The sequence below is a fragment of the Corvus brachyrhynchos genome, unplaced genomic scaffold (genome assembly GCF_000691975.1).
Source record: "Corvus brachyrhynchos isolate BGI_N302 unplaced genomic scaffold, ASM69197v1 scaffold116, whole genome shotgun sequence".
Lineage (NCBI taxonomy): Eukaryota > Metazoa > Chordata > Aves > Passeriformes > Corvidae > Corvus > Corvus brachyrhynchos.
This window is the reverse complement of record NW_008240221.1, coordinates 12,848,092-12,860,287: the sequence shown is the minus strand read 5'-3', so window position 1 is coordinate 12,860,287 and position 12,196 is coordinate 12,848,092. Positions and strand designations below refer to the sequence as shown.

The 12,196-nt window shown below is 39.2% G+C and overlaps 1 protein-coding gene across 5 annotated transcripts in view; it reads left to right on the top strand.

The window, feature by feature from the left end:
* ITSN2 (intersectin 2) overlaps positions 1 to 12,196 on the top strand; it is an 81,706-nt gene that overhangs the window by 49,776 nt on the left and 19,734 nt on the right. For all 5 annotated transcript variants that reach the window (XM_017744969.1, XM_017744970.1, XM_008641889.2 and 2 more), the window contains 11 exons: positions 1,133 to 1,578; positions 2,780 to 2,901; positions 4,676 to 4,851; positions 5,185 to 5,329; positions 5,739 to 5,944; positions 6,772 to 6,836; positions 7,494 to 7,660; positions 7,952 to 7,997; positions 8,184 to 8,305; positions 9,105 to 9,201; positions 10,018 to 10,209. In XM_017744969.1, the coding sequence (XP_017600458.1) occupies positions 1,133 to 1,578; positions 2,780 to 2,901; positions 4,676 to 4,851; positions 5,185 to 5,329; positions 5,739 to 5,944; positions 6,772 to 6,836; positions 7,494 to 7,660; positions 7,952 to 7,997; positions 8,184 to 8,305; positions 9,105 to 9,201; positions 10,018 to 10,209 (1,784 nt within the window). The remainder of the gene's footprint in view (positions 1 to 1,132; positions 1,579 to 2,779; positions 2,902 to 4,675; positions 4,852 to 5,184; positions 5,330 to 5,738; positions 5,945 to 6,771; positions 6,837 to 7,493; positions 7,661 to 7,951; positions 7,998 to 8,183; positions 8,306 to 9,104; positions 9,202 to 10,017; positions 10,210 to 12,196) is intronic.

The following is a 12,196-nucleotide window of genomic DNA, read 5'->3' as shown; positions in this document are numbered from 1 at the left end:
GCTGAGTGTATCAGTGTTGCAGTTCTTAAAACAAAATAATGCTGTGATGACTTCTAAGACAAGATGTATTTTTTAATGTAAAAATACATCCTATTGATTGCCTTAGAGGAAGCATTCTATATGGAGTACCACTTATGTAAGAGGGTTTGATTTTGAGATTTTCAATGATTTATATTTGATTTGACTAAAGAAATAGAGCTAATGACCTTGTAGTGTGGGTGATTCGTGGGCTTTGCTCATGACAGTGTTTTTCTGAGTGTGAGGAAGTTTCGTGACATTTGTGACAGTCTGTTTAAGAGAAGCATGTGCCATATGTGTGGTGATAGCGTGTTAATTTTTTGGTTGGACACAGTTGTGTGATGGAGTAACAGCATCACTGCACAGCTCCTACTGAATCCTGCCATGTGCTTGGAAACAGTAAAACGCCCAACAGAGGAGTGGAAGTCCTACAGGGAATAGGTGAAAAGGTACCATCTAGACATAGTCCCTCCTGAGAAGATGGCCCAAAGGGTTAGGTCCTCTCTCTTCTTGACAGCTAAAATATTAAGTATGTTGAATTGGATTCTGACTTCTTTAGACAGCTGAGGCACAGGATAACATCTGAATAATTTCAGAGAATACAGTCAGGTTTCCAGATCCTGCCTGCTGCAGTGTGGTCCTGGCAGGGATAAGCACATTGGATAGATTACAACTGCTGAAGGCAGAAGTACCAAGCTGCCAAGATCAGTATGCAAAGGCTATTTTTATCTATGTACCTGAGTGAGATTAATCTGTTTGGAAGTCCTTGTTTCCAGTCAGGAAATTTGGATAATGCCTTGCTGGAGAGCTTAAATCCAGCTTGTTCAATTATCAGATCAGTTCCTGCTCATCAGGATGCTGGTGGGCAGAAGTGCTTGTGAAGGCACTGCACAGGTGATGGATTAAAAGTCAAGAATTTTAATCCATTTGTTATCTTTATGTGGAATACACTGGCACTCATGTTAATACATGGTCTCTGGGAGAGCTGATGACACTGAGGGCAGAGCAATCAATGTCATAAACTCAGTTTTGCTGACAAGTGTCACTGATTACTGTAGGAACATAATCTCATTCATTTTTGTGTCAGTGTTCCTGTCTCATTCCTTTCTTCCAGGAAAGCAAAACGGGAGAAGGAGAACCGATGGCAGGAAAATATCCGAAGGGAAGAGGAAGAGAAAAAGAAGCGACTGGAGGAAGAACGAATGCAGGAAAAAGTTCAAGAAAAGCTGAAAGCTGAAGAAGCAGCTGCCATGATGAGAGAAAGGGAAAACAAACAACAGCTTCTTGCAGAGGAGGAGAAAAATAGACAAGCTATGATCTTGAGGGAGGTGGAACAACAAAGGCAGAGGCAACTGGAAGAAGATAAAAGAAAGCAAGAACAAATAGCAAAGGAAGCTGAGGAGAGGCGCAAGCAGAATGAGGAGATAAAAAAGATAAAAGAAGCAACCAACTCTCAAGCGGTGGAGAAACACACTTCTAAAATAAACATTAATGAAAAGTTTGCAGATCTGTTGAAACCAACAGAGGGCAAAAGTCTTAAGCCACCCTGGAAAAATGAAGGTAACCTCAGTCTGTTAGATTTTGGGACTTTTATTTTCCTGAGTGTTATTTCACTCTTCAAGTGTACAATTATTAATGTGAGACAATGGCAGACTTACTGCCTAAGATATAATTTAAACAAAAAACCAAACCAGCAATGTTTCATGTCTTTTGTTACTTATAAATGATCCTATTAACGTAAGTTACCTCTGTCAGTTTTCAGCACCTATGACTGATGACTGATGACCTATGACTGGAGTGATCATGGTCAACAAATAGCAGTTGCTGGAAACTGTAATATTTTAGGTTTTTCATAAGACTTGCACTTTCTTTCATTAGCATAGAACGCTAACATGGAGGGGGTTTGCTCATTGATGAGAGATGGGCAGGTAATGCTCAGCGAAGTAGTTTATTAGCAGTGAAATGTGGTTTGTTTCTGCATCACTCAATGCCTCAGATGAAAAAACCAAAGGACTGAATGATGAGACCTAACTCTAGCTGTGGGACTTGGAAAAATAGTGCTTTAACAGTATTTTCACTAAAGGCATGTTTGATTTCATCCTTCATTAGTTCTTGTCAGTTTTTATTAGCCACTTTTCTCACTGAGCTCAGCAAGGATCAAATTAGAACAGGGCTGAAAGATACTTGCACACTTCAGCTAAACCTTGTAAAACATTTCCTGTTAGCAGCATCAGTCCCTGGCTTGGAGAACAGAGATGCAAAGAAAATCAAAATCGTGATATTTTGCTATTTTAGGTTTCTAAATAAAATCTTCACACATGCTGCTGAATACTTATTGTTGCAACAGTAGGATCTTCTCAACTTGGAACATTATAGTGGTGGTAAATGAGGCTTTATTAAAGCACTGGCTTAGCCAGAGCAATGTGGCAAGGAAAGAGGAGAAGATAAAAATGTCACTTTTAAGGATGTCTCGCGGAAGGTGTCCCTGCTTATGGTGGGGAGTTGGAACTAGAACCATCAAGGTCCCTTCCAACCAAACCCCTTCTATGTTTCTGTGATGTTTTCACTGCAGAAAACAATGCATTTTTACATTTCCATGATTGCCATATTAAGCTGCTGCCCTGGTGATCTCCTCTGATGACCTGCTCAGTATCTGGGGCAAGAACCAATATTCCTACCCATTGCTTAGAATGATGGGGCTCCAGCTGAGTGCTTGTCTCTCAGCTGTGTCAGAGTGGTAACTGGGTTTCTTACCTTCCAGGCAATGCAGTTGGTGCTGCAGAGTCGAGGAATTCCATTGCCTTGGTAAATTACAGAGCTTTGTATCCATTTGAGGCAAGGAACCACGATGAGATGAGCTTTAATACTGGAGATGTAATTCAGGTAAGAGTTGCCCTTCACATTTAACTTGCAAAAATTAACCCTTTTCTCTAGCCTTGAGATGCAAAAAGTTTTAAGGGTCAAAAGCATTGCATTGATATATTTAAAGGTTTACTGAAAAATTAAATTGGATTGCTGCTTTAAATTTTTTTTTTTAAACAGGTGAAATTAGGATTAGTTCAGCCAAAATATTTCTCTGAATTTTACACATCCTAGATATGTTGAAAACATCTTTAAAAGTAAGAACAGTTAATGCTAAACATAAACTTTCTAAAATTAGTAGATCAGAAATGATGTAGTTGTTGCAGTTCATGGTACATGTACAAGTTGGCTTCTAAGTGTTTGCTTGAAATACGAGCATAGTAAATAGAAAAATGAATTATTAATTAATGACATTTGAATTAAAATCAAATTAGTTATTTAACAAGTAGATGTGAAAGGTTCTTTTGAATCTTAATACTGTTTTCCAGTGAATTCCTAACACAGATTTCTGCCTCTCTGAGCAACCTGATTTAGTGGAAGGCGTCCCTGCCCCTGGCAGAGGGAGTGGAACCAGGTGATCTTTGAGATCCCTTTTAACCAAAACCATCCTCTGAATGTGTGATTCTCTTTCTGACTGCTCTTTTATCAATCCTCGCTCAGGCAGACACTTAGAGTAATTTATTCTGTGTCCATTCGTTGTAGAACTTTTGTGAATTCAGCTGAATTTGCTGTCTGTAATATTACAGCAGGACCATAAGATTGGAAATGCCTTGTGGCATCTCAGTTGAAATTTGTGTTATTTCATGTATATTAGTTATTAGCACTTGTTTGGAAGTCTTTGCCTGCAGGTGAATGTGTGAAAACTGATTTACAACCGTGGTAATACAGTTTCTAATGTCTAAGTATGTATGGTTCCTCCTCATTCAGACTGTAAGTGATACAAGTAGGTGATAAGGGAGAATTTATAAAGCAATGTGGTACAAAATATTAAAACACTTGACTAAATTAGCTTTCAGTTTGACAGTGTTAACGCATTTATTTGCATTTTCATACCAATGAACCATGGAAGAGGGAACAAGGGAAGTAGGTTTTGCTTTGACTTCTTTCTCAGCTATAATTGTATCATTTAAACGCTGATAACTGATTTCAGAAATAGGCTAACAGCTGCCACCTCCTCCTCCTCTTACACCCCAAACCCCAGCTAAGCTAACTAGCTGATAGTATTTGATGGGCTGCTAATTTTTAGCCAATTTTCACTAACTGGCTAATTTGCAGCATAATGGAAGCTTCAGTATTGCTGTGAATGTTTAAGGATGCTCTATACTTAATAATTTAGTAAATAACAGAATTTTTGGACGTGTTTTGGATGCAGTCAGCTGACAGAGTTAATTATATCTGTGAGCAGAACAGCAGCAGTTGTTTCCTGCTCTGCTGGGCTCACCAGCCCCTGCCTCTTGGCTGCACATTCAGCAGAATCCAGCACAATGCACTGTCATTTTTGGCAGGACAGCATGGCTCAGATGCACTGCATGGTCCCCATGTGCTTGTCTGGGGCCTGTTTGAAGGAGCCCAGGGTCCCTGAGGTCTGTCTGTACCTGTGTCTGGAACCAGTGCAGCTGCATCATCACAGGGCAAAACCAGCTGAGTGCTGCCAGGGCAGAGTGAAAATGCTGATCCTGGTGTGGGCACTGCCCCCTGTCCAGGTCAGAGAGCCAGCAGGTGCTGACACACCAGGCTCCCTGCTTGCTTCACGCTGCTAATTCTGTTTCCTTTGTGTTTCTCCTCCTCTCCATAGGTTGATGAAAAAACTGTGGGAGAGCCTGGTTGGCTTTATGGGAGTTTTCAAGGACATTTTGGTTGGTTTCCGTGCAATTATGTAGAAAAAATACCAGAAGGAGAAAAAGCTTTATCTCCCAAGAAAGCCTTACTTCCTCCTACAGTATCTTTATCTACTACCTCAGCTGCTTCAGAGTGAGTTTTTGTTATGTTTGTGTTTAAATTGCTTTTTCTAAATTTAGCTAGCACATAATGTGCCGTATAGTTTCGCTTGGTGTTTGTTTTTAAAATATAAAGGCAGAAAACTTATTGAAGAACCTTCTTTATAAAGAAAAATTTTAATTTTAATTTTAATTTTAAATCCTTCTTTAAAAAGAAAAAGAAAAATGGAAATTTTAAGTATTTGATAGTGTACTTTGCACTGTATAGAATATCAGTTTTATAGATGTTTTTAAAAAATTCTCTGTTTGAGGTACTTTCTAAATAAAAGTTATAATTTGATAAATATGCCTTGTGTTCAACTTGCAGACCACTTTCACCAAGTAAATCTGCAGAAGAATCTGATTACCAAAACATCCCCTTTTCCAGCCTGAATGTTAACACAGCCTGGCAGCAGAAATCAGCTTTTACTCGCACTGTGTCCCCTGGATCTGTTTCACCCATTCATGGACAGGTACCTTGTGCAGAATTTGCTGTATTTCAGATTCATGTTAATGAAAATAATTTAAAGAAAAACCAGAACACCACACAACTTTGCTAATGCTGGGGTGCACTAAACAGGCTGGAGGATAAAGATGCTCATCTAATTGTTCCACTCTAGTGTCCATTGATATCATTCCATATATTTCCAGGGAACACTGTGCAAGAAGACTCATCTTTCATAATTCTAAAATAATTTTCATCTATAATTAGACACAGAAGTTAATTCTAACAAATAAGAAACTGAGTTGTGTGCATGTATAAACGTAAACAAAGTAATTCAGCCATCGCTTAGGAATGAAGTTGCTTACACCAGTGTTTGTTTTTAACAGTTAGACCAGTTTGGGGCAGTGTGGTCAACCAACATCACTTCTGTCTTACAGGGGCAGCCTATAGATAACCTAAAAGCACAAGCACTTTGCTCTTGGACTGCAAAAAAAGATAACCACTTGAATTTTTCAAAGAATGACATCATCACTGTCCTGGAGCAGCAGGAGAACTGGTGGTTCGGAGAGGTACATGGAGGAAGGGGTTGGTTTCCAAAGTCCTATGTCAAGCTCTTACCTGGGAGTGAAACCAAAAAAGAGGAGTAAGTGTGACTTTTGTTGTTTATTCAGCTGTTTGCAAAAAAAGGTGGTTTAGAGTGCAAAATTCTTGCAGTGCTTTAGTGTGCAGAATATAAATGCCACTTACAATTTACACTGTGTCATTTTAGGTTTTTATTATTTCATTCTGGCAGGCCAAGTAATGTTGGGCTCACTGCTGTGTAGTTATAGACAGTCTTGCTAAGGCTGAGTGCTGTGAAACATCAGTGGTGTTTGATTATTCATCAAGGGCCAGGCTTTTTGTTCATTACTAAGTCCCCTCTCTTGCAGTGCAGTTGCATTCTGCCTCTAAAGGTGCCAACTTTTAAGTGACCCAGAACTAATTGTGAACTCTGCACATCTGACAGAAGTAGAATGTTTTTCTTCACTTGAAAAGATCATTATGTCTGTTCTAATCCTCCAGGGTAACTGTTCACGTAACAACCCAAAGTCTGGTTCCTGCTGGGGTGGCTGCACCATTGTGTATGAATTGTTCTGTTCATGCATTCTGCTAAAAGTTCTAAGAAATTCTGTAGAATAAGAGAATTTAGTCAAAATCTTTACTTCTTCTGGATAACATAATTTGTGAATGTATCTCTTGCCTTTTATCATGTGATTTTTTTTTTAAGTGGCGTGCTCTTGAATGCCATAAATATATTAAATATCAGTAGTATCTGGCACTGTTTGATAGTCAGGGAAGTCTTTGCAGTTAATTCAGAGTCAATACAGCTCCAGTATAACCAAAGTGATCTTAGTCTCATGTGAAGTGAGAGATTTGTTCTTGAACAACCTCTTGGTTATAGAAACCTTGTTTTTTTTCTTCTTTCTGCAGACCAGAAGCAATTTATGCAGCTGTAAACAAAAGGCCTAATACCCAGAGTTACACAGCAGGAGAGGGTAAGACAGGATGAAAAATGCCAACTAATGCTACAGTCTGGTTCTGCTTAATGACATGTAAATATACTTTATTTGTGAGGAGTTTCTGAGCAGCACTTCGAGTGCTTGTCCAAAAGACACAGTCCAAATGTTCAGCTGTTGATACAAGAGTTCTAAAACAGGAACATAAGGTTATAAGTAATTCAGGCCTGGGGTATTTTAAGACTTTTGCTTGAGCATGAATATATTTCTGATAACCCATAAAGCAGAGTTCTCTTCATGCTGTTCTCTGCTGTGTTGTGCTGTTCTGTAAAGACATGAAAAGGGATTTTTAATCTCCTGAGGATGGATCATTCTCTTATATTCAGCAAGGAGTAAGGAAAACAAAGATTACTGGAGAAAAATTTCTATTGTATCTCCATGCTTCCCCGATTATACTTTAATTTCACCTGTGTTTTTCCACTACAAAGTTCTGTACCTGTAAGAGTAAATGGGATTACAGTCAAGTAGGTAGACAGGTCAGTTCATAGACATGTGAAGGTGTGGTCCCTGTTATGAACATACTGTTCTGATCCCTGTTATGAACACACTGGTGAATGCTGATCCCCCTTTATCTGCATCTGATGTTCCTTTATCCCCATCTGAAGCTGTTCCCTGCTCTGTGTGCTCTTTACACAGAGTACGTTGCGCTCTATTCATACTCAAGCTCTGAGCCCGGTGACTTGACGTTCACAGAAGGTGAGGAGATCCTGGTGACCCAGAAGGAAGGGGAATGGTGGACTGGGAGCATTGATAACAGAACTGGAATTTTCCCCTCCAACTACGTCAGACCAAAAGATCCAGATGTGAGTTCCTATTCTGACAATTAACACGATATTTTCTCTCAGTTTTATTCTGTTTGCACCCAGCTCTTAGACAGTGATTTTGAGCAGAGGTTAATGTGCTTGACAGAAAAGAAAATCAGTAGTAGCTTGAGTGCTAAATCAGAGCTGTAGCCAGTGTCACACTGCCTCTCTCTCTGTACAGGATGGTGTTTTGTTAAATATGGGTTTAAAGTTAAAATCTCCATGTGTTTTAGTGTAAACTGCACTAGTTTTTATTGCACATTAAAGGTGGCTGTTGTTGTGTCATTGTAGGCTTCTAGCTATGCTGGCAAAACTGGAACAATAAATAAGAAACCCGGTAAGTATGTGATAACTTTTTTAATGTTAAGGCTGTTTTTTAAGTAACTCTGAGCATTTAGGTTCATAGCAGTGTTTAATGGTGGCTGATGTTCTTAGCTGCAAGTCATGTACCAGGATATATATGTGCATCCAGCTCTTAACTGCAGTGAAAAAATAACAAATGCAATTACTGTTTTCTTTCCAGAAATTGCTCAGGTTACTACTGCCTACACTGCATCAGGAACTGAACAGCTCAGTCTCGCTCCAGGACAGCTGATACTTATTCTGAAGAAAAATGCCAGTGGATGGTGGCAAGGAGAATTGCAGGTAGTGATTCAAGGAGAAATAATTGTGACTTCATGAATGGCAAGGAGGTGCTCTCGGGTTTAATCCAAAAAAACAACTGAGTATAAAAGCGGGCCAGAAAGTTATTTTCATCTTGTATAAACCAAAGGGGAAAAAAGTTGTGTGGTGGATTTTTTTTGTTTGATTGGTTGGTTGGTTTTTTTAAACCTTGGGTTGCTGGGGGTTTTATGGTTTTTGTGGAGTGGATTTTCTTGGTCACATAAAATAGTAAAACTGTCAATTAACATGTGCATGGGAGGAGGAAGAGACAAGTGACAGTTACTTAATTGGTTAGGATTTAATTGGTGAAACATAACTGTAAAGTTATTCTAATGAAAGAACAGATGGGTTTGGAAGCTGGAGTTGGAAGCTTGTTTAATGCAAAGGTGGCTGTTCCCACTTTTCTCCTTTCCCTGCTTAGATTTAAGAAGAATGTGCTGTAAAAGTACCCTTAACCTCATTAGAGACTCTGGCTATGATGCATAGGTGGAATATTCATAGAACAAATTTTCAGCCCTACAACTGATGTACTCTGAATCTCACTTAAAAATTTTGGATGAACCTGTTTGCCAGAACATGTTAGGGTACAGCTTTATTTCAGTTGGATTGTTTTATCCTTTAGTCAGATTTTTTTATCTTCTGAAATTCACTTAGCAGGTGTTTGGAATCCTGACTTCTTGTCTTTTGTTGGCAAAACTCTGTGACATATTTGTTGCATTTTTTCCAGTCTACAGACCATTTAGTTTTTCAATTGTGTAATAACCATTGTAAATATTTGCAGGCAAGAGGGAAAAAGAGACAGAAGGGATGGTTCCCTGCCAGCCATGTGAAGCTTCTGGGTCCGAGCAGTGAAAGAACCACATCAGCTGCTCCCTCAGGTGAAAAAAAAGGCCTTTGCATTTCATTTAGAGTATTTAATGTACCTATTTCAACTGTTCATGTATCTGTGAGGGTCAGCATCTATCTTTTATGGCTTTTTAATTTTGCCCCAAAGAGTCACACTCCTCCCATCTGGAAATTCCATGTTTCCAAGTGCTAGCAAAAATCTCAGAGAGAGCTAGCAAACATTGGCAAACCACGTGGAATTATTTGCACTGCTCCTTACAAAGAGGGAGACTAAGCAAATTTTCAGGTTATTTCTAGGTTTTTCCATTTGAATGTTCGGGTACAAATGAGGTTATTTCACAGAAAAGGAGATTTTTTGCTTCTGCATGCTTAAATTATGCACAGCTATGAGTTGCTTATACAACAATTTCCTGGATTTTACTGGACAAAACTTCCCTGTGACTAAAGCAGCAGCCCATGATTAGCTAACGTGCATTTCCTCTTCCTCTGCCACATTTTCCCCACAAGTGTCTGCAATAAGATAATCAAGCTCACTCTCTTTTCAGCCAGTAAAATACAGAAGCATACTTGATTATATTTTGAAGTGTTTAGAAGGCCAATAGATGCAGTCCATTCATTATAAAAGTTCACAGATATGTATAGTGGAAAGAAGAATTACTGGCTGGCTCAATTTTAAAAAAGTAAAAGAAATGGGAAGACAATTCTCTATCAAGATAAAATCATGTGACATTTTTCTTATGCAACAGTGCATGTGAAATGGTTGTTTCTTTCCTGTGGTTTTGTAAAACACTAAGAAAACAGTTTTGATACTTGTATAACTCCATTCTACTCTTTTTTTTCCTTCACAGTGTGTCAAGTGATAGCCATGTATGATTACACGGCGAACAATGAGGACGAGCTCAGTTTCTCCAAGGGGCAGCTGATTAATGTGCTGAACAAAGATGATGCTGACTGGTGGCAAGGAGAAATCAATGGTGTGACAGGTCTCTTCCCCTCAAACTATGTGAAGATGACCACAGATTCTGATCCAAGTCAGCAGTGTAAGCAACCTCTATTTTTGATTAATTTTGTTGCTTCATTTCAAAGGTGCATTGCTGTTCTTCTGCTTTGTGCTTGGAATTTGGAGTTCCAGGCATCAGCTGAATTGATTAGTTCTTGAAATACTTTATTATAGTACAAGGTACTTTGAATCCTTTTCTAGTCAACTTACAAACAACCAGCACATTGCCAACCAGCCAATGTGGGACAGCAAGAGTGCTGTAGGGTGAGCTAAAAATACTGGATTTGGTAGGAGTTCTCCTTCCAATAAGATGCTGATAACTAACATGGACTGGGAAGCAGTGCAGACACGCTGCAATTATAGGACTTGCTTGAGTTTTGGAAAATAAGGAAAAGCGTCTGCTGTATTAATTTTAACATGCTTATCAGTTAAGTAAAAATACCCATAAAAAGGGCAGGAAAAAGGTTTTGGCCTTATCAGGTTGTCTGTTCTAAATATACTTGTCCTGGCTCCCAGCATTCCAGCTGTCATCCAATCCTAAGAAACAAGATGTATATCAGGAGAGAGGTTGAGGTGGAAGTTACCAGCAGCAGGCTGAGAACTGAATGCTGAACTATACACCTGACAGTCACCATCTTCTCTGCCTTTTGCACATGAACACAGTAAAGGTTTCTGGTGTCCCTTACACACACACCCTGGTTTTTGGCCCCTGTCCCCAGAGAAAATCCTTCTCCCAGAGAAATTTATCCCTCAGTTTTTTATCCTGTGATTAAGCCAACTTTTACATCAGCCCAGTGGGTTTGGGAATATACCATGATGCCAGAGTTGCTCCTTTGACACGACAGGCCTTGTTCCTTCGCTTTCTGGTTTTCTCTAGGCATCGTTTGGAGTTCTTTTGGGATAAAGACACCCATCTGGAAGCCTGGCTGAGCCTCACTCTTACTAGCCTATAGCTACTCTGCAGGATCAGTTTGTACTTAAGATTTGATCAACATAGTCGTGTTCTTACAGAAAAATTCACAAACTCATAATGAAGGTACAGCTTGGGTTGGAAAGTTAAAATATTTTCCCTGGGTAGCTTTTTATGGTTCCTGGGCGAAAGAGAGTGTGCACCATTCTTGAGGTTTTCTTTTTAGCCAAATTACTTCTGAGCTCACGTTTTTGGTAACACATTGTTCTGGCTTCTTTTTTTTTTTTTTTAATGCCTCTGGCCAATATGGTTGAGATGTCAAAAACGTCTGCATTTAGATTGAATTTAGCCATAGCTAAATAATTAAAATGGTCCTTTGAAAGGTTTCATTTGTTTGCAAGTTGCACTTTTGAAGAAACAGTATTGACTACACCAGATGGGCTATAAAATTAAGATTCTGGCTGGGTATTAAAACTTAGGAATTTTCAAAAATGATACAGGTAACAGCTTGTCACACCAGGTGTGTTGCCATTTCAAGTTATGTGGTTGAATGTGACAAGTGCAAGGTGATCATATAAACCACTGATTTTCAGCAAAAGCCATGCTAAGGCCACATGGTAATTGGAAACTTTCTGGATGATGAGTAAGTTTTTCTCATTGTATGCTGATACATCATTAGGCTTTCTCTCAGATTTCAGTGATGTGGAATAAGAGTATTTCCATCTGCATCAAACTGGCTTTTGACAAAGGTTAATCAAGTGAGCAGATGTGCACCAGGTCATCTGTACCTGGCCATTAAACTTTTGTCTAAGAACTACTCTATGAAGCAGATCTACAAAATCCACCTACTGGTGAATGAAGAGTATGTTGAATTTTCTATCTTTTAAAAAAAATTCTCTGAGTATTTCAAATAGGCAAAGTTACACACCAGTTTTGTGCTGGGCTTTGCCACTCTGTTGTGCCATTAAAACATGTGAATTTGGAAACTTAAGGAAAAATCCTGCCTCAAGCCCAGAGCCTGCACAAACCCAGCACAGCTCAGTAGCTCCAGCACAGCGCTGTGCAAATACAATTTCCCAGATTTCAGCTGGGCTGCTGCTGCTGGTCAGTTGGGTCA